Genomic DNA, 21,919 nt, shown 5'->3' with positions numbered 1-21,919 from the left:
TTTGGTTTATCCTGCTTCTTGCCTTCTTCCCCATCTCCGTTTCAATCAATGAACAACTGCCATTGACACTCATCGGATGCCACTCTCAGCTGCCGGTGGCACTCATCGGATGCAAAACACCAAAAAGTTAAAGTACTTAAAATCCCACTCATATTTATCTCCCCCCTATTTTGTTTTCCCCCTCTCCCCTCCCCTTGAGCTCCTTTCTCCCTCCAACCACCGCCTCGGTCTTATTGATGAAGGAGCCACTGTAACTGCGAACCATTATCGCTGCAACCAAAGCTTAAAACATTTAAGCACATTTGCATCTCCTATTGTAATATGTTTGCTAGAGTTCCATCTTTTAAGTTTCCTCCCATCCTTTTCTTTTAAGTATTATGTTGATGTTCTACATCCACCCCCTCAAAGGCAACAAGTTCCCACATAAAATAGACAATAAAACTCAAAATCATACCAAACCAAAGTGTTTTGTGGACAACAATTCTTAGTCAATTCAACTCAATATTCTCTTAAGAGAATGAGTAAGTGTTAACATACATCGAAAGAATGGAAAGCATTACAAAATCCCCCCACACTCCAAACTGTTATCATGGTACAATGAGTGTTTCATAGAGGCTGGATTTAAAGATGTTCAACAGAAAAGGATTGATCCAAAATGGTACTAGCTGGCTTGCTCATGGGATGCTTTGTGACAAAACCCTATTCATTTTTTATAATTCTTCCTTCCAAGTGCTCCATTTTGGCGGGATTAGCATTAAGATTCATATCAGTGTTACCATTCACTTAGAATTTCCTGATTAATTGGATTTAAATCTTTTAGGTTTAGATAATTCATAAATACTGAGTGAACTTTCACAAAGATATAGTGTCAAATCTAATGACGCCCATACCAAAGTTAGAGAAGACGATATTTGAAGTAAAGGTAATGAACCTGCTAGATAATAGAAAGAACACTTGATGCACCTCAAATAATGGTAAACCAATAATAAACATGACAAATTTCTAATGGACTCAAAGGACTTTGTTGTGTCAATTTGTGTTTGTCTCGGTTTTGCATGGTATTTGGATTTCCTTATTACAAGGTGTTCATCATGAGTTTCATGGTCACCTAAATTTGGAGTGGAACTTGATATTTAGTGATGTTTAAGCATAATTTGAGAGAACTTGAATAACTGAATGTGGTGTGTCAAAGAAAAGGGAGAGAGAGTAGGTTGCAATTGCAGTGGCGGTGCTAGTTAGCTATGGGGTTGAGAAGAAGAAAACAGTAGAGGTTGTAGTGACAGCCAGTGACGATTGTAGGTGAGGTCCTAGGACTCTAGGAGAGAGAGAGAGAGAGAAAGATGAGGTCATGGGTAGAGGAAGAAACGAAATAGGAGAGAGAAATTTGGGTGGGATGTTTAAGTTTTTTTGAGTTAGATGTCCCCATTAATGTCTGGATTTTGTTAAGTTTATTGGATTTCAAAAAAAAATGACGTGACATAATTTTTCTGCATCCTAGATGCAAAGTGTGAAGGATAAATCCTAAGAGTCCTCAGATAACTCTTGGATTATCAATCTCTTATCCTAAGAGTCCTTAACTACTAATGATTATATAGTTGTTTCCTTATCTGGTGTAAATGTTCAGTTCAACTAAAACTCAAACTCTTGTAACTCTATATAAGAAATACAACTTTTGCTCATTGGGTGTGTGATTCCTATCAATTATTAAATCAGTGTTTACATGGTATCAAAGCACCCGGTTGATCCAAGTTCAATTCTCATGGCTTCCATCAACACCAACATGTCCACTAATAGCCCTTCGGCAACATTTTCATCAACCTTTGATTTTTCATCAAATCTAACATCGACACCTATGTAACTTAGGTACTCCCCATCAAACTCAACGGGGACAACTACAACATCTAATGTGCTCAATTCTATATTCTCCTCAACTCTTGTGAATTGATGGGCTTGGTAGACAAATCTATCACTCCACCAAGAGAAATCTATGATCCAATAGATAACACAAGAAATGTACAAAATCCAGCCTATTCTAATTGGCATAGGTATGATCAACTCGTTCTAAACTGGTTTATCTCCTTTTTTAATGAAAATGTTATTGCATAAGTAGTTGATTTACCTATAAATCCCTGTCCTATTCATATGGTTCTCCTTCTCGGGCTCATATTTTACAACTTCGTCGTCAATTACAAACTATAAAGAAAGGTGCTCAATCGGTAAATGAGTATGTTCAAAATGCCAAATCCTTGGCTAAATGTCAGGCTACTATTTTTTAATTGGTAGCAGAACAAGATCTCTTACTTTATCTCCTTGCTGGCCTAGGGCCAGAATATGAATTGTCGTGACATCTATTACAACTTGCATGAATGCCGATGAACTCTCTATTGATATCTCCATGGACTTATGATAAGTCATGAAATCTGGTTGAAGAAGAATCACTTCATTGATTCATCTAGCCCATTACTCTCAACTAATATGGTTGCCTTTCGACCACAATAGCATCGTCCAAATCAGAATCAAACCTTCTAGTCATGTGGTGGATACAATTCTCGAGGTGGTTGTGCTTTATTACAGTGGCAGGGGTGGTCGTTCTAGATCTCATTCTTCTAGTCCTTCTAATGGTAACACACCAAAGATTATTTGTCAGTTATGCTTGAAGCCTAGACATGTCATTCAGGCCTGTCGATACCATTTTGATATCTCTTATATTGGTGAAATTGATGCATCTGCTCCCATGCAAGCCTACGAGGCCTCCACTTCTTCTTCACCTAATGATCTTACATGGCATCCTGACTCCAGTGCGGCAAATCACAAGACTCCCAACATCAACAACCTTCAGCAATGCTCAGAGTACTTTGGTACTGACCAAGTTCGTGTAGGAGATGGTACAAGTTTGAGTATTCAACATATTGATTCTTCGTGCTTCTCTCATAATAACTCCACTTTTCATTTACACAATATTCTCCATGTTCCCTCTCTCTCTAAAAATTTATTGTCCATTTCTCAATTTACTCATGATAACAATGTGTTTTTTGAATTTCACCCTTCTCATTTTGTTGTGAAGGATCCTATGGTGACGGAGCTCCTATGAGGACCTAGCATGCATGGTCTCTATCAACTACTTGCTTCTTTTTCCATTCAAGATGCTGAGTTTATTTCTTCCAATAAATCACATCAAACGTTTGTTGGTAAAAAAAAGTGTCCATGTCTCGGTGGCATGCTCATTTTGGGCATCCGTATTTGTCTATCGTCAAAAGAGTCTCATTTTGGGCATCCGTCTTTGTCTATTGTCAAAAGAGTCCTTAGTCATTATGGTTTGCCTTCTACTAATGAATATTTTACAATTTGTGAGTCTTGTCAATTGGAAAAAAGTAAGCAATTACCTTTTTCTCTTTCTCAACAATGCTCCAATGCACCGCTCAATCTTATTTTTTCTAATGTTTGGGGTCCCACCCCTATGGTTTTTTGCAATGAATTTTGCTATTATGTTGTATTCATTTGCCTTTTTGTAGTTCAAGAAGCTTGTTGAGAATCAGTTATCTTCTACTATTAAGGCCTTCCAAAGTGATTGGGGAGGGGAATATCGCATATTCACTAAACATTTGTGTGAATTTGGCATCCAACAACGTCTCTCATTTCCTCACACCCACCAACAAAATGGGCATTTTGAACGGAAGCACATGCACCTTATCGAGATAGCTTTTGCACTACTAGGCCATGCATCTCTTTCCCTTCATTTTTGGGATGACGCCATACAAATGGCCACCTTTCTCATCAATCGCCTTCCCTCACCAGTCGCCCAACATACTTCTCCCTTTGAAAAGCTCATTGGCTACCTATCCTCTTCTCCATCCCTACAATAAGCATAGATTGGATTATCATTCACAACCCTGTGTCTTCCTTGGCTACAACTCGCATCATAGAGGGTATAAATGCTATCATACATCCTCTAACCACTTGTTTATTTCTCGCCATGCCACCTTTGATGAAACAACATTTCTTTATGCTCTCCCTTCTTCATCTTCACCTCTTGCATGATCCACCAATACTTATGTTGCCATTCCACTCAAAGCTCCACCCCCTTTTACATCTGATTTTGCTTTAGATACTAATGTTACTATTGAGTGTTTGCAGGAGTCTACTACTAATACTATGTCACAGGATACCACAACTGATGCCTCTCTCGCCTCTTCACCTCCTACAAATCCTACTTCGGTTGTTGGCTCTCCATTGTCATCTGATGACAAGTGTTCACCACCACCACCACGTGGCATGCACTCCATCTAGGAATTATTAGATTGCACTACACCTGTTCCACCTCCACCTTATTCTCATATGGTTGTTCGATCCAACCAACGTGCTCTCACCACTCGTCATCCCTTACCTAGCGCATTACTTGTTGAACATAATGCTGCCCTCTCTGAACAAAGTTGCTTCTTTCAAGTTAATAAGTCTGTTGAATGGCTTGATGCCATGTCCAAAGAATTCAATGCCTTAATGCACAATGGTACCTAGGCCTTGGTGCCTCCACCCTCTCATGGTAATATTGTTGGGTGCAGCTAGGTCCATAAATTTAAAAAGAAAGGTGATGGCTCCCTTGAACGATACAAGGCTCGTTTGGTAGCCAAGGGGTTTACTCAACAACCCGGTATTGACTTCACCAATACTTTTATCCCTGTTTTGAAAGCCCACCACCATCATAACGGTTCTCACCATTGCTCACTCTTGTGCTGGCCCATTTGCCAACTTGATGTTTAGAATGCCTTTCTTCATGGCAAATTTCGTAAGAGGTATATATGTCTCAATCATTGGGATTTGTAGACCTAGATCATCCACACCACGTTTTCTGGCTTCACAAGGCTATCTATGGATTGAAGCAGTCTCCTTGGGCCTAGTTTTTTTCGTCTATACTCCTAGATTCAAGAGGGGTTCACTGCTTCTACATGTGATAGCTCTCTCTTCATATTGCATAAGGGTTTAGTCACAATTATTGCCTTGGTTTACATGGATGATATACTCCTTACATCCAACTCTCAACTAGCCATTAATCACTTACTGGTCCAACTTCACCCAACATTTGCCATCAAAGACTTGGGTCCTCTTCATTATTTCTTGGATTAGAGGTTCATAACAACGGTGATCGTCTCTTTCTATCTCAGTGCCGCTATATCCTCAATTTACTTGACAAAGCTTAAATGCTCGTCTCCAAACCTATCTCCACACCAATCCCACAAAATTCCTCTTTGTCGTCATCTGATGGTGTACCTCTTGATGACCCCGCCTTATATCGAAGCATTGTTGGATCATTGCATATGTGACATTAACATGACCGAATCTCTCCTTTGCAATCAACAAGGTGTGCAAATTCCTTCATCGACCCACCATAGTGCATTGGTAGGCTGTCAAATGCATCCTACGATATTTGAAGCACACCATCTCAGTGAGCCTTGTCATCAATCACACCAATCGGTTCTAGTACTATCATTGGGAGATGTTCCCAATACACAACGAGGATGTATTATAGGACATTGTGGGGCGGAGATGTGAACTCCGTGGAAGAACCTCAGTCAATTTAGTTTGTCAACCAAAAATGGAGGCCACAAATGGATCTAAATCTAGGAAGAAAATAAGAAAAGAAAAGATTTTTTGTCCTTTTCTGGGAATTAAATTTAATCAGAAACAGGTGTACATGGTGTAAGTACGCCATGAACTATGCCACCTCTATCATTTTATACTTTCGAGAAACCGTTCCAAAAAAAGGATACGATCTAACCAGTATTACATCTTCTCATCTATTGTAGAATTATGCCCAAAGGATCTAGTCACTATTAATGGGAGAAAAATAGTTAATAGTGAATGGAAGTATAAATGGGACCTCGAGAGAGAGAAAAGTAGAGAATCCGCTTTCCATTCTTATTATATTTGGAAATGCAAAGCTGAATATAGGAAAAATTATTCTTTTACAGCTTACGTGAATACCAACACTCATCGGAGGTGGAAGCGGTTGTGTGTTTTGTATCAGCGATCTGACCAATTTCCAGGAATACATCATGGATGGTGGCCAAGATCTATACATAAGGGTGGCAGCTCCAGGCGTAAAGGTGTAAATCGGGTTGTGTTGTCTACGGCTTTGCAAGGCACGATACGATAGCCCATGGGCCGTGACTAGGCCCTAGGGTTCGAAGTCCATGGGCTAGTATGGCATGGAACGACCAAGCGGGCCGTGCTGCCTGCAGCACATGCCGATACAATTGGGCCCGGTATGGCCCATATATACTATTTGTATATATTATATATATACATAATATTTATATATTTTATATATATATATATATAATAAATTATAATTATATAATAATATATAGTATATAATATATTAATAAAATAAACAATTTTTTTCAATTTTATTGTACTAATTTATTTAATAATTGTATATCTAAGCAATTGTATACATCAAAATTCAAATAAAATTAAAATTTTAAGTTTTTTTTTTTCAATTTTTTGAAATAAATAGGTAAAAATAGCTTTGGCTTGGTCCATGGCCCGACTTGGGCCAAGGCTTGGCCCATGGGCCCGCACAAGTCCGGGCCGTGGGCCGTGCCAAGTCGACCCCCAAAATTTTCACCCCAGAGCGTGGCACAGCCCGTGATGGCCCGCAAGTCAGTACGGCACGGCCGACTTTGCACCTCTATCTAGACGCTTCAGCACAGTGGAAAAGAGAGTGGGTAAAGTTGTCCAAAAATTTATCATAAGGATAATTTAAGGATTACCCACGAGAACCATACCCACGCCTACCTACAATACCCCCCCGTGAATTGGGAACATCTCCCCTGCATAATACTATACAGAGGATGAGATGTTCTCCATGTGTGACTGCGATATACGTGGGCAGGAGATCCGGGCTCTATAAAATATAGTAACTACCAAAATGAAATCTTTTTGAATATACCTGACGAAGGCTAACTGAGGTCTGAGGGGGGATCTCTGTCATAGACCCCATAGAACAGGGGTCCATGTAATATATGAGTGTCGGATCACTGCAGAACACTGGCGTGTTCACATGTGATTGTGTGATTGGTTACATAGCAAGTTCCATGAGAGATATCTAACCGTTTTATTGGAAATCGAAGTTTTTACCGTGGTTGGAAGTTGCCACTTGTCAAATATGACTTGAGAATGATTTGATACTTTGAACCATGGTTTGATCCCACACCTCTTATTTGCATAGGTGCCAAGTGAGTGAGTGACCACTTGACTATTGGATTATTTGCGTAAATGTTCCATCTAGCATCTATGGCAAAGAAAAAGAATATGATACCTACACTACACTTTAGAAAAGGGTTGATATAATATAATATTCAGAAAACTTGTAACCAATCAACCGGTATCATAAATTTATAGGTGGCTTTTAATTGGTCAAAGTGTTTTAGCATTATAGTTTTTCCTTTTAACAATATATCCTCTAATTATAGGAAAGGTTAAGGGGAGAATGATTATTCATTCCACCTCAGAATTCTTAATTTCATTGTACAGGTGAAATGAATTCTGATTATGGATTGATGCCAAATTTACTAGCAGAATGCGGTTTATAGGGGGCCTACTAGTAGGCTATAGGGGTTGTAATTTTAGAATTCTGTGGTGGCTTGCCGTGTATTTCTCCAGGTAAGGCAGTACACATCCACCCAGCCCTATCGGGTTAGGATAGGTCAGCCTTGATCGGGTTTCAAGTCAGGTTCAGATAGAGGTAAACGGCACCAAACTGGACATGTGGGCACATCCGCTCATGCGATCCACTTATTGCACTAGTGAGAGCAAATGGAACAAATGGAAAAGAAAACTATCATGAAAAAGTAGGTAAGCTCTTTTTATGGAAGAAGCACAAATATAAAGTGCAAAACTTTATATTTTGTATTATTTTCTATGTGTATTTATATATTTATATTTGTATTCTGTTCAAACTTAGCCAAAGATCAATTTGGAAAGAGTACAAATACAAATTTGTATAGTATAAAACCTTTAATTTTGTATTATTTTGTATGTATTTGCATTGTATATATTTGTATTTGTACAACAATTGACCCTTAATTGAGGTGGCAACGAGTTGAGGTTTTCATGAGCTGCTTGAGCTTGGTTCGGTTTCTACCGAGCTTCAAGCTGAGCTCGAGCCTACTAGAGCTCGACTCGTGAGGCTCGCGAGCCAACTCGAATATATATATTATATATACAATATCAAATAAAATAATATATATATATATATATAATAAAATTGTAGAAAATAATATATATAATAAAAACATTATAGTTAATTATTAATTTTTTAAATATCAAATAAAAATATTTTTATAAAACATTTTTTTTCTCAAAATCGAGCTCGAGCTTATGAATTTTTTATTCGAGTCAAGCTCAAGCTCAAGGTTCTGGCTTGAACCAAGCTCGAGCTCGAGCTTGAACCTTGTAGAACAGTCTCGAGCCTCATACTATTCAGCTCGGCTTGGCTCGAATCCACCCCTACCCTTAGCTAAATCAGTGCCCAACCCAATCCAACCCAACCTAATGAAATAAAATTTTGACCCCTAGCCATTGACCACCGTCCTACAAACAAAACAACTATGTTAAATCGAAATTATACATTTGTCATAAAAAAACAAAAACAAAAAACATGAGACTATGTATATGTTTGGTTTTGTTTACGTTTATTGAGTAAACGGTGCCATATAGGTGTCCCATCAGCAAATGACTCATTAATTGCATTTGTATGTATCGATGTTTGCAAAAGCAAACTTCAGTTTCTGTGCACCTCTCCTATTTGAGGAAGCTTCATTTTGAATCTTCCTGAAACGGGTAGGCATTTATTGGCATTTTGCTAATGTGATGCCTAATGGTGCCTATGTGTCATAAACATCCTCATTAATACATTTCTTGGTTTTGCAGCTACACATGTACAAAATATTTATTCAATAAACATAAATGGAACCAAACACCTTGTATATTTAGAAGCATTCAAATGATACAATATCAATAGACCGGCTTCAGCATGAAACCTGATTTAGGCTGTCCCGACCCCAACTCAATAGGATCGGGTTGATGTGGGACTCCATTTAACCTACGCCACTTACAACCCTAGGTGACAAAAGGAATTCAACATGATACTCATTTTTTCTTGCATAAAATCAAATAAACAATAAATAATTATGAAGCAGATCTGAATGGTTTGATAGTTATTCCCAATCATATCTAATATATATGATACCTGAAAGACATAATACTAGAAAAATTTTATCAATCAATTGGTATCATAAAAATGATAACCAAATCAGGTGATTTTCATCAAAATTTTTGGAACCGAATCTCACCTACGCCAATTTTATAGTTTAAGGGTTTATTCCAAGGATCAAAAAAAATTGCAACGTATCAAGGTGTATTGCCCGATACATACTGTACCTGGGCTTCCTAATATGCCCCTACAGGGGGAGTTTCGGATCAGACCTTGGTTCAGAGGGTAGGACCTTAAACCGACCCCTTTGAACCACATTAGAAAAACTAAATAAAATGGCCTGTATCAATATTTTAAATATTGGTTTACCTTACCCAAATTGACTTAGAAAACTGGCCTTGATTGGCCTTAGTGGAACCTGTCTTAAAACCAAATTTGCATTGAAATAAATCTGAAAATACTTTGAAGATATATCCAAACACTCATGATCATTTTTATTCAATTTAACATTTGAATTTGTTTAACAAGTAATATAAAATTGAATTAACTTCAACCGTTGAATCTAAGAAATAAGAACGTTTGGTTAACGGAAATAGAGAAGTTGGGCTAACCAAAACCCAACCAACCAGAAACTTAGAATTAGATTAAGATTAGGGTTGGGGGTACAACAGCTCGGATTGGGTTAGGATTGACATGATTCCAACCTAACCTGGCCCACTTACATCCCTACCTGTAACACTGTAACTCCATTCCTAATTGGTTTACTTGTTTCCATCATTGAATTGAGTTGGGCCTCTGCACGAGTTACTTGATGGGCTTCACCATTTCTACAAACCTACTATATTTAAACTTAAGTCCTGATGGGCAACCCCAGATATTAATTGACCCAAATTATCTGGGCCCACCCAGCAAAAAATTATCAACCGGGCCCAATATGCTGACCAACCGGGGATGGGTAATCAATACATCGGGCATCTTTTTGCTTCCTCACCTAAAAGACTGATAAAATGGATAACTGTTTGGCTGCATCTATAATGCATTTAGTATATTTCTATCTGTAGCATATAATACGGCAATTTAATATCTACATCCATGTTTGGATACAAATTTCTATGATGATTTCGCCTCACCTTATGTCGGTTGCAATTTTTTTTTTCTCCTATATCCACAGTCTATATTTTGTTCTTTTTAAGGATTTGTGTTTTTTTGCTTGATACTGTGATTATTTCCTATGTTCATACAAGTTTCTTAGTTTGAATGAAAAATGATTCTTGCTTTCAAAAAAAAAAAAAGAAAGAAAGAAAGAAAAATACAGGAATTTAGACATGCTCTTCACGGAACACATCCCACACCAATCATCCTAATGGTTGAATTCAAGGATCAATGTCTTTCTATTTGTGTGTTAGTTGTAAATAATGCGGCTGGAGTAATTCAAACCTAAATCACCCAACACTAAAGCCTTATCTGTGCTCTTAATCCACTAAACCACATTTCACACTATGACAACAAATGAAATATAATATTATTTTATCAATTCTAGTGCCCACATGTAATGTGAACAAATAACATACATTTATGTCCAACTCAATAAAAAAAAATAATATTCAAAACTAATATTTTTGTAAGCTACTAGAATAAATAATTTCTTAAATCCACATTTATATCAAAAAGTGGTTTTTAATATTCTACAAAAATGTGGTTTTTAATCTTAAGAAATTTATATGAATAAAGATATTAATAATAGAATAAATTATTATTTACTATTTCAATTTGAAATAAATAAAAGTATATATATTATTACAAAAAATAAAAATGTTATTTACAAAACACTCAAGAATATAATATAAATTGAAAATTTCAAATCTATTATTCTAAATTTATATCAAAAAATGATATTTTATCTCAAAATTTATGGAAAATTGTTAATAACGGAATAATTGTTTTAGTAGTTAAAATTTATGAATTTGCATAGGATGTGTATCTTAGAAAATTTAATATATTTGATATATTTTAAGTTAATATTATATATTTTTATAAATTTTTAATTGATATTTTAATTACATTTTATAATAACATGTTTATTGTTTACAAAAATAAAAATATTGTTAACTAAACATTCAAGAATTAATTCTTAGATGACTTTTGGTAAGTATTAAAATTTAAAAATAATAAAATAGAAAATAATCAATATAATAATTCATGTATAATAGTTACATATGTTTTGTGCCAGTAGAAAATAACATAATAATAGCTTTATGCATGTATTGATTTGTAAAAAATATATAATATGTTCTAGGATTCTTGATTGATACACTATCAATAAAATTTTATGATTTCTATGCATCCAATTGTATTAATTGTAGTATATTTCTTCACGTATATCTTTAGAATATACATTTTCTATATATTTATACATTAATTATAGCTATTTTAATCTTAAATATAATGTTATTAATATATTTATGAATTTATATGCATTTTTTGGCATATCTATATTTTTCGTTCATATCCATCCATTTCCAAAACATATTCATATCCAAGTGGTCCAATACGATACTCGATACCGATATTTTAATCCTTAGTTGAATTGATGACCAAGAGGAAAAAAAGTTTGGTTGCACTCAACAGTCAACACGGCTGTAAAAGGATGAGAATGCTACCACAGGCAAAGTTGTACAACACGATAAGTAATTAAAATTCTTTTTTTTTGGAGCTTTCTACAAAGTCCATGCTAAGTCAATCACTATACAAGGCCCAGTCCAGCCCAATCGCCACCCTTATTCAATGTTATTAAAGTCAAACCTAGCTTCCATTATGAACAAAAGAACTGGGTTGATTGATTGCTTGGAGCTTTGTAGAAAGCCCAATCCAGCCCAATGGCCATTCCTAGTCAAAAGTGTCAAAGTCAAACTTAGCTTCCATTGAAAACAAAATAGCTGGGCCTTTTGGTTCTACGAGAAAATGTACACGATACAGTAGCTAGAATTATACAATATTACATAAAACATATCCTCCATAAACTAGATTGACACTAGAGTCCAGACTCTATAGTAGATGCTTTAGCTAACAACCTACGAACAGATACACTAAATAAATGCTTAATGGATTTATTTTGTATGGTTGATTGCAGAAAAATAATTTGGTGCAATTATTGCATACGTAATTGAAATAGACAGAAATGGATCACCATTGAACTGTCTTTCCTCCCGTGAAGATTTGGAAGGTTTCATACTGAGCCATCTCCAACCAATCGACCCTGTAAAGGGTAGAGCGTAATAGCTCTTTCAGGCCTCCCAATGAACAATTCCGTCTCCACATCTGAATTCTGACTACTTTGACCATATAAATCAATTTCTCCATTCTGGGTTGGGTGTTCCATATGTTGCGGTGCACACTAGAATCAAAAGACGCAAAATCAGTAAACTCAACAACCATTCTTCAACAGATTGATAGAAACTAAGTTCCATGTATCTTTAGTCCCTACTTGGAAGACCCCCAAGCCTTGATTACCATTTTGAACTATTGATTTGGGAGGTTAATTACATCATCCCACTACTGGACTTATTATTAGTCCATGATGTTACACCAAGATAAAGATCATTTATTTTTTTTATGTCCTTGACAAAACTGCAATTTGAAGTTTTGAACTGGGGATGAAGATGATGAATGGGTAGGGCAAGTATGAGTGTTGTTTATGCCACCTGAAAATCTTTGATTCAAGAAGGCCAAAGAAATTCATAAAAGTGAGTAAAAAGAAATAACCTTTTCGCGCAATATTGCATTTTCATCTGTCAGGATTTTTTCCTGAATTTGATGAAAAAATAATAGTAATTAGTATATAACTTGATGATTCTGAGCATAATGTCTCTATTGAAGCTCTTTACAAGTCATAATCAGTCAATAGAAGTAACGTGAGCATTTTATGTTAAGAATTTTCAGTTTATACAAAATTATAAATTACCTTTTCTTTTAAGTTTGCAATCTGCTCCCTAAATAATTGAGTCTGTAGAACAAGCAAGATTAGCTGTGTTAAATTATCAGCTCAGCTCATGGTTACTTAAATAAACTAGAGAGAGAAATCTAGTGTAAGTGGTTTGACATAGTATACCTTTCTTGCCCTGATGCTGACTAGGCTTCTCTCCAACTGGTTCTCTATCTGCTGCAGTTCTTCTGGAGAACTTGATCCTAAATTTTCTCCCAATAGCTTCCTGAGAAATCAAATTATAAAGTTTTGAATCACAAAGAAGTTATATGATACACAAATAGAAATTGCTTCTGTATATACTGAGAAAGTTCAAAAGTTCCATTCGAACCGTTTGGAAGCTTCAAGAAGCTCAATCTTCTTTGCCATATTTGCAGCTTCATGCTTCAAATGCTGCATTTGTAACTCAATTCTTGTGAGATAAACAAGGAATTGGTGCTAGATAGGGGTTTGTTGCAGTCTGGATCTGCTACACTTAAGCGTATAATAACCAAAAAAAATTCATCAAAATTCACTAGGCTGGGGGTGGGGGTTCTGAATGGTCTAAGTTATTCTGGTATCATACCCATCCCCCGCCCCAACCCGCGTGAATTTTCATTGGTTAAGGCCTTAGTACAAGGTATAAGTGTAGGAGAGCCAGTTGGAACTGCTCTGCAGAATCCAATTATAACTTGATGTAAAATTTAAGATATAAATGAAACAGTTAAGAGCCAAATGAAGTTAAAGTTAGTAATATGCCTTCATTTTACAAAAGCATTATATTTCAATAACTAGGAGTAATAATGCATCAGGCTGGGCTGGGCAGGCTGTCTAAAGGGCTTCTAGCTAGACCCCAACATGGGCAGCACTAGTAGGTCCAATGGGGAAAATCTTTGGACCCAATTTTAGGGTTCACTGAAGAAATTGATGTATTAGTCTTTACAAAATATACATTCAGCCCCTTCGTGGTGATTTGCATAACTTGACAAATCCAGTGCAGAATGGTAGCTTGAGTTGGTTAGTATTTAAAACACAAATGAAAACCCCTACAATGTAACAAACCATGGGCCATCCTTCTGAAAGAGTAAACTGGTGCTAATCTACCATGGCGTGCAAAGATATAGATTGATCATATCCAAGAAATAAAGTGGTGGTGGTGGTAGTAGAAATAAGTGGTGCTGAACTAGGGAGGTGTTTGGTGCATTGGTGTGTTGTTGTTGTGTTTTGGGTTGGTCAATATAAATTTGAGATAGACTTTTCTACTTGAAATGTTTTGAATTGATCAATACAAATTGTTATTTCTACCTAAAACATCAAATTTGATGTTTCTCGCACATTCATTTTTCTAGCTGAAATGGCACTCGCGTGTGATATGACAACGCATATTTCTCACAAGTTTGTATTAATCAACCCCCCCAAAACTCAACGGCTAGATTGACAGAAATTGATTTCAGGGAGTGATAATCGATCAAGGTATAAGACTAATTGCTGGTGGTGGTCTTGTCACATCTAGCATAAAGTCACTATCCGGAGGATTCTCTTGAGATCACCTAAATGGCCCTTGAAGTTGGGAGCAATAAGGGTATCTGGAAATCACATGTACTGGAATTGTTTCAACTAATTATCATTTTAAATTTCTAGTTCATCATGTGAAATAGATCCATTATAGGAATAATAGTGGAAACATAAATGCAGTTATTAGCATTCTCAAAAGCAAGCTTATTTCTTCCTTTTATTACACTAAAATAACAAACACTTTTTGTATTCAAATGCAAATAGAAACTAGATGGGATTATTTCAGTGCAGGTGGAATGGCCCATTTGATGATTTGAAAGTTATCTTGAATTTTATTGTGCTTCATCTATTTCCCATAACTCAGAATAAGGACAAAAGGAGTAAAGAATTTATCATGCTTAAGTTCATATCAGTAAACCACACAAAACAGTTATTGGAACCATTATGAAGGTAAAAAGTCCTGGTGTTCCTTGATCAATTTTTTATAGAAAATTGATGCCGCAATAGCTTAAAATTGACAGTAAGATGTAGTAATCCTATTTGTGTAGAAAGGAATAATTCTAACGGTTTTTTCTTCTTAATGACCAAAAGGAAAGAAGGCCTGACCTGCATATTCTGTTCTATTGTTTTGTTGCTCTGAGCATCTTTTGCATATCGTTGATAGCGTTCTATGGTCTTATTCATGCTGAAGCACCCAGAAGCAAATGAAAAATTAATTAATTAATTAATTAATTAAATGCAGGACATTTAACAATTAAACTAACAATGTAACATAAAATACAATCACAGTGATTCCAAACATAACATGGCTCCAAAGCTAATTTTAGATATGAAGTCACTCTTTTGTGGCTAAAGGATTGCTTGTTTGACATCATATAACAATGTAAAGATATTTAAATATTGACTTTTGTTGATTTAATGCAAGTAATTAAACTAGGTAAATTGGTTAATAGATTTACTGGACTAGTTTAACAAAACAACCAAATAAGATTATAATAGTATATCAGTACCAACAAATGCTTACATTTAAAAAGAATATTAATGTCATTGCGATGTTTGTTAGCACAAAGTGATGTTTCCATTTTAGCTTATATACTGTTGATTTGATTGTTCATGTCCAACAGGTTATTTTACATTTAGTCTTATTATAATTCAATTTATCATGATATAAATTATTCAATATATAAAATGTATTGCATGGGTCTATCTGCATTACATATTCAAAGCATTTACTGATTTGGATGGTTTGGACCAATATTTCCAATAACGATCCATTGCCAGACTAATATCTTGCAAAATGATCGATCCTGGATGTCACCAAATTAGGTCAATTAAACTAATTTAAGAACCTTCACTAGTTATAGAAAGTCAGAAGAGATTTCTTAACTCATTCCAATACTCTAGCCAACAAGGAGGGGAATCTCTATAATGGAAAATATGGCCTTATAAAGGATAAAATAGAGGAAACGGGTAGTCCTTAAAACTCTAGTTAATTGGATTAAATCAGATTGTGGCGCAATGAAAATAACTTGAGACTAATAGTTAAATATATCCGATAAAAGCATGTCTAATCCCCCCCCCCCCGTCACCATCTTCTCCGACCTTACAACTTCCATTAGAGAATAGAAAAATTCATATGGTCAATGAAAATTGGGAAGTTAGCAAAATCATAGGAAACCACCACCAAACATCATATCACCAACTCCTAATTCATTAGTCCACCCAAGTCTGCTCTCTACCTATTATGATCCATTTCAGAGGCTTGAGGAAAGAGCAAAGAAAAGATTCATGGATGTTTTCTCAGTTCTCCACATTTGAGATTGAATAAAGAGGAAAAGGAGAAGGAAGATGAAGAAGAGAAAATTAAAAAAAGGAATACCTTGCCTTCTCTTATCTCATCCACCTCGCTCTCAAACTTCTATTCTCAATCAAAAAAAGACTTCCAAGCCACCTGTAGGTAGCTCATACACATTTCAGTTTATTTTAGTAAATTGGTACCTTGGTCTTGCTTGTTTCCTTCAACTAAAGATATATGACCATATGAAGACTGAAGTAGTCTAGTTATGGTATGAGTGACAAAGAGAAGATAATAATACCTTAACAATTCATCAATATCTAGAGAAAAATGTAGAAAAACATCAAAGGGGTTTTGGTGTATTTTACCATCTTGCTTTAATTTGATTCAATTCATTTCCTTTTCACTCTCCACTCTGTCGCTTTTGGTTTGGAAACCATTTAGGATTGTGATGGTTTGCTTGACAGCTTGAGTTTTAGTGAAAACTAAGACTCATCCTGGATTCTGCTTTTCTTGTTATTTATTAAACATCATAGCTTCAAAAGGCCAACCGGCCTTTGCTATTTTTTCAATTCTACTTTTGAAGGTCTCATTGTTCCACTTCTTAATAGGTGAGAACTCCAAAAATCTTGTGGATCTCACCATTTTGGGGTTTGTAATGAAGAATAATGATAAGAACATTGGACAAGTTTCCATAGGAGCTGCAGTCAGGGGATTGTTAAAGGTCATTTATGTTGCTGCGAAGGATGGGCCGAGGGCAACAAGGTAAATACACTTCCTTAGCCAAGGGCTTGTCGTGTCCAATGGCTGATGTGTCCGACCTGAGAATAAGAGACCACGTCAGAGGCCTCGAGTGTTATCCCAGGGGTGGAGTCTCCGACAGTCAAGTTAGTCAAGTGCGTAATAGGGGGTCAGACGAGGCTTAAGGAGAGAGCTCAGACGATGCCACCCGAAAGCTAGAGAGCTTGAGAGTAGGAATGAGACAAGATATCTTACCAAGAGAGTGACACATCTATACTTGAGCTCGTCTGGGATTGGTTGGAGGTTGTTAGCAGTGAATGGCCAGGATTGCATCCTAGCCCTGCCATGTGGTGCCATCCTGGCCCTGCCACATGTGCCTACATCAATTTACATAACTGAACAAACTATATGTAAAAGGAAAGAAAATAGAGGTTGGACCGAAAGATAGAATAGAGGGTGAAGAGAGAATATATTGAGCTCAGTTCCAAACAGCATTGCCATCAATATTTATGGGCTACTCAAAGTTCTCTACATGAAACTAGCTACCTAACCAAGGTAAGCAGATGAGAGCAGATTAGAAAAATACCAATTACTGGATGCCCTTGTCCAAGGTTTTCTTTATCTTCTTCTTCTTCTTCTTTTGGTTCCTTGGGGTGAGTTCGTGAGGTAAAATAACTATTAATGTGAAGGATCGGTTTTCTGTTTGACAATTTTGCCAATGAACTTTTCATATATACCATTTCAGATTAGGCCTATGATTAGAATCAAAACATTGTGAAAATTTCAAAGCTTATATCATTTAGCATCGGAATGCAAGGTTCTCTGATGTTAAGTTTTATTTGCTGGTAAACTACCATTTGGCTTTTATTTGCTAATTGATCTAGTTCTTGGCACACTAAAAATCTAAAATACATTTATAAAATGTAGTATAATGCATGATACCTCTTAATTACCATATGCTTCATTTTAAGCCTAGGCCTCACTGAGGTACCACCTAAGCAATGCCTCATCTAGCCAAATTGCTACTTTGAAAGTACATGTATATACATGCAAATGTAGATCTGTATGTGTAATGTGTTTATGGACTACATCAATTTAACTTTAATAAGTTGGTTAATGGAAACTGTTCAATAAATGGCAAATTCTTCTCTATTAGTTTTTAACTGAAAGTTTATCTTTTATGTATGTACATGAAGGATCAGTTTATAGACAGGCTCATGAGTCATGACCATTGTAGTCCACACAATGCTCATGAAAACAAGCCTGGCAACCTGCACACCTTGACACCATAAATGATAATCAAGAATCTAATATAATTTGATTGATAAGTTAAGCAAACATTTTCAAATAAAATTTGTAGGGGTTCAAATTGTATTATGTATGAAGAAATGGGGTAATTTGGAAAGAAAAACAAATTATAATCAAGGACTTTAATGTAATTTGGGTATTTCTAGTGTTAATATAAAACATCTTTCTCATTTGAGAGAGACAGGTTTGCCTTAAGTCTACTCTTTTAGCACGCATCTTTCTCTTTGTTTTAGGCTAAGTTGCGAGTTAAGTTTTTATTCAAATAAGCACATACTTTGGGCCGTAATCACACAAATAAGCACTTATTTGAGCTCTTTAAGTGCTTTTTTTTTTTTTTTGCTTGTCTTGGTCCACCATATCATTTTGGAAATACTTATACTACCCCTGTTTGAAATAAGTCTTTTTTCACCAAGCACTCGTGAGCGTTTATTAAAATAAGCACTTATTTTTTAAATAATCACTCCCAAACTCGTCTTACTCTCTTTTTCACACCACTCATGACAGCATGGTGTCAAAGTAGGTAGACTTTGATGAAGACGACAAAGATGACAACAATAATGATTTCAGATATGTTGGTTAAGTTTAGGTTTGTTTGTTAAGTCCCTTTTTATGTTCTAGTCTTTTTTTTTTTTATTTTGCTATGGTTCTTGTCTTGTTTGGTATCCATTTAATTTGATCTTGTTTTAGACTCTTTTACAAAGAATAGATCTATTTGTTCTTATTATCTTGTCAAGCGTTTACTTAAATGCAAAATTAGGCTTATGGACAAATACCTTAGAAACAAGAGATTTTAAAATTAGTAGGATTAAAACAGGGATATATGATGTATAAATTTAATAATAATAGGAACACAAATCAGGGTGCACCTAGGATCGAAGACCAAAACATAACTCAATGTGACATTCTCTAGTAACTTGGTTTGATAGTGCACAATAAAGGAAAGATTGAGAAGTCTATAGAATTAGAGTTCGATGGGCAAATAGGAGATGTGTATTCAGAATATTCTTATGTGTAGGCAAATACAAGTTAGATTAAAAGGAAATTTCCATATAACAGTTGTAAGGCCAACTAGGCTGTATAGTGAAACGTATTAGGTAGTCAAGAAACATGTCCAAAAAAGAATGTAGCAAAAATACATATTCTAAGATGGATGAATATAAAAAGGATATGATTAAAAATGAAGTCATTCAAAAGGACCTAGGAGTAGCTCCAATGAGTGATAAAATGAGAGAAAACTAACTATGATGGTTTTGTCACATTCATAGAAGACCTTTGACAACCCATAAGAAGATGTGACCTGTCACAAAGGGGCTAGAACTAGGGGTGAACAAATCAGTAGGTTCTACCCAGAACCAAATGGAATCGACTTCGAACCGACTTTGAATCATCTCTACCCAATCTGTTACCGATGGTATCTGGTTCCAAATTCTTGGAACCAACCCCCACTCAGGCCAGTTTCAAGGTCCAGGAGTTTACCCTACTCAAATGTAATCCAGAGAACCAGCCTTGGATGGCATTGGAACCAAACTTGCCTTGAAATAAATCTCAAAATACTTTGAGGATGTGAAGATTTGAACATGAACACTCATAGTTACAATAACCATGGTCTTATTGGACCATCGAGTCACTTGAGTGATTTGGTCATTTTTCTTCAATTTAATATTTGAATGTGTATAATAAGTAATGTAGAAGGTAATATTTACAAAATTTAAATTATAATGGTAAGGTTTGAACTATATCCTTCTTCTTATCATTATTATTCTTATTGTTATTGAAAATTAAGTTTTTAAAACACATATTCCATTTTTTTGGGGGGAGGGGGTAAAGAAAGAACAAGTTCCACAAGTAGACCCTAGAAACGCCAAGGCCAAAACTGACCTTGAAACCAATCTTCACAGGATTGGTTATATCTCCAAAAACTTAAAATCAACCGTTACAAGGTGAGTTCCAGGTTCTGCCTTAGAATTGAACCGAACCGACCCATGCTCACCATATTGGGATGCACATGTGAGTATATGTAATGTAGAATCCCAAATTAGAAAGAAATGAGAGGTGCAAGGGATTTATATACAACGATTGGTCCACAACCTAATGACTTAAGATTTTGAGTTAGTAGTGGTGTCCAACTCTAGTGTGTAAGCCCTACAAACATGCACAAGCTCCCTGGTTTTGGCAACACCCCTCAATGCACAAACATCCCTAGCTAGAACGGGTAGGGGTAGACCCCATATAGGTGGGATAAGGCTTAGATGATGACGATCATGTTAAGTATTTACTTTCCCTTATTTTTTGCCATTGGTTTGTATTTAGAAAAACTAATTTGTCCTGTAAGTTTGATTTCTGTCCTAGATCTCATATCATTTCCTTACGTTTTTGCTCTCGTTATCCTTCCCTTTTCTTTGATTAGCTTGTCTTGCCTTTCAAAGTTGAGTGGCTATTTCCATTGGCCTTTCAAGTGTAGAGAATGATATATGGTTATTCAAGTCAGTGTTTCAAATGTTTATTTGAAGGAGCATGTGTTTTCTTTGGGCTGTTGATTTATTATTGAGAATTTTGGCTTAACCGAGAGGATGGAATTTCAGTTTTGAAGGTTAATGGTTGGCTATGGGCAGTAAGTGATTGCTCTATAATTGCAGATTTCAGCATGTATACATCAATTGCATGGCAATTCCTTGAAGAAATGTTTGTAAGATTTTGTGACTTTTAACTCCTATAACACTTCTTTGTTAATGGATCCTTGGTGTACATGCTTCAGTAAAGGTGTTTGCTAAAGTGTTAAGTGAAATGCCAAACGGACTACAGGTTTTGGTTTAAGGGGAGTCTTAACACTTGTCTAAGGGTCATTTTTCAAGTAACCTTTATGATGTTGTCAGGGTATTTGGAATGTTACATCTCTAACTGTGTATTACTGTCTTCCTTAAATAGTAGTAGTTGGGGTTTAAACACTGTAACAATAGTTAGGGGTGTTCACAATCTGGTTTGGCTTGGTTTGAAGATCTCAGACTAAATTACAAGCTAGATCAAACCGTAATATCCGGTTTCTAGCATATGCAGTTTGGGCCATTCTATCAGGTTTAACCCAATTAGAAAGCCCAAATAACATGCATACCTACATAAATAAAAAAAATATATGATTTAAATATCAAATAAAAATGTTAACAAGTGTTATCTATTAAGATTATATAAATTACATTGGCACTTTCTCAAACATAAACAGCTCCTTGGACATCAAACATCAACAAAATACTTATATAGCTAAGAGTTACGGAATATGTTCAAATGTTAAATGAATACATATATAATCATATTTATTATGTATGTTATATACATTAATAAATATATATTCAAAAAATCAGGCCAAATCAAAAAATTACAGTCTGAAAAA

At 35.6% G+C, this 21,919-nt stretch overlaps 1 protein-coding gene across 2 annotated transcripts in view; it reads right to left on the bottom strand.

Moving 5' to 3' along the window:
* Positions 1–12,111: 12,111 nt before the first annotated feature.
* Positions 12,112–21,919, bottom strand: part of LOC148880098 (MADS-box protein SOC1-like) — a 32,329-nt gene continuing 22,521 nt past the window's right edge. The window contains exons 3-8 of one of the 2 annotated variants that reach the window (XM_088961923.1): positions 15,297–15,375; positions 13,528–13,589; positions 13,323–13,422; positions 13,176–13,217; positions 12,977–13,018; positions 12,112–12,608 (exon numbers count right to left, since the gene is read on the bottom strand). In XM_088961923.1, the coding sequence (XP_088818049.1) occupies positions 12,441–12,608; positions 12,977–13,018; positions 13,176–13,217; positions 13,323–13,422; positions 13,528–13,589; positions 15,297–15,375 (493 nt within the window). In that variant the 3' untranslated portion in view covers positions 12,112–12,440. The remainder of the gene's footprint in view (positions 12,609–12,976; positions 13,019–13,175; positions 13,218–13,322; positions 13,423–13,527; positions 13,590–15,296; positions 15,376–21,919) is intronic. The other variant, XM_088961924.1, reaches the window with a different exon arrangement.

Source organism: Nelumbo lutea, chromosome 1 (genome assembly GCF_056320005.1).
Source record: "Nelumbo lutea isolate HS-2025 chromosome 1, American lotus-T2T, whole genome shotgun sequence".
Classification (NCBI taxonomy): Eukaryota; Viridiplantae; Streptophyta; class Magnoliopsida; order Proteales; family Nelumbonaceae; genus Nelumbo; species Nelumbo lutea.
The sequence above is the reverse complement of the archived record's forward strand: the minus strand, read 5'-3'. Positions and strand labels throughout refer to the sequence as shown.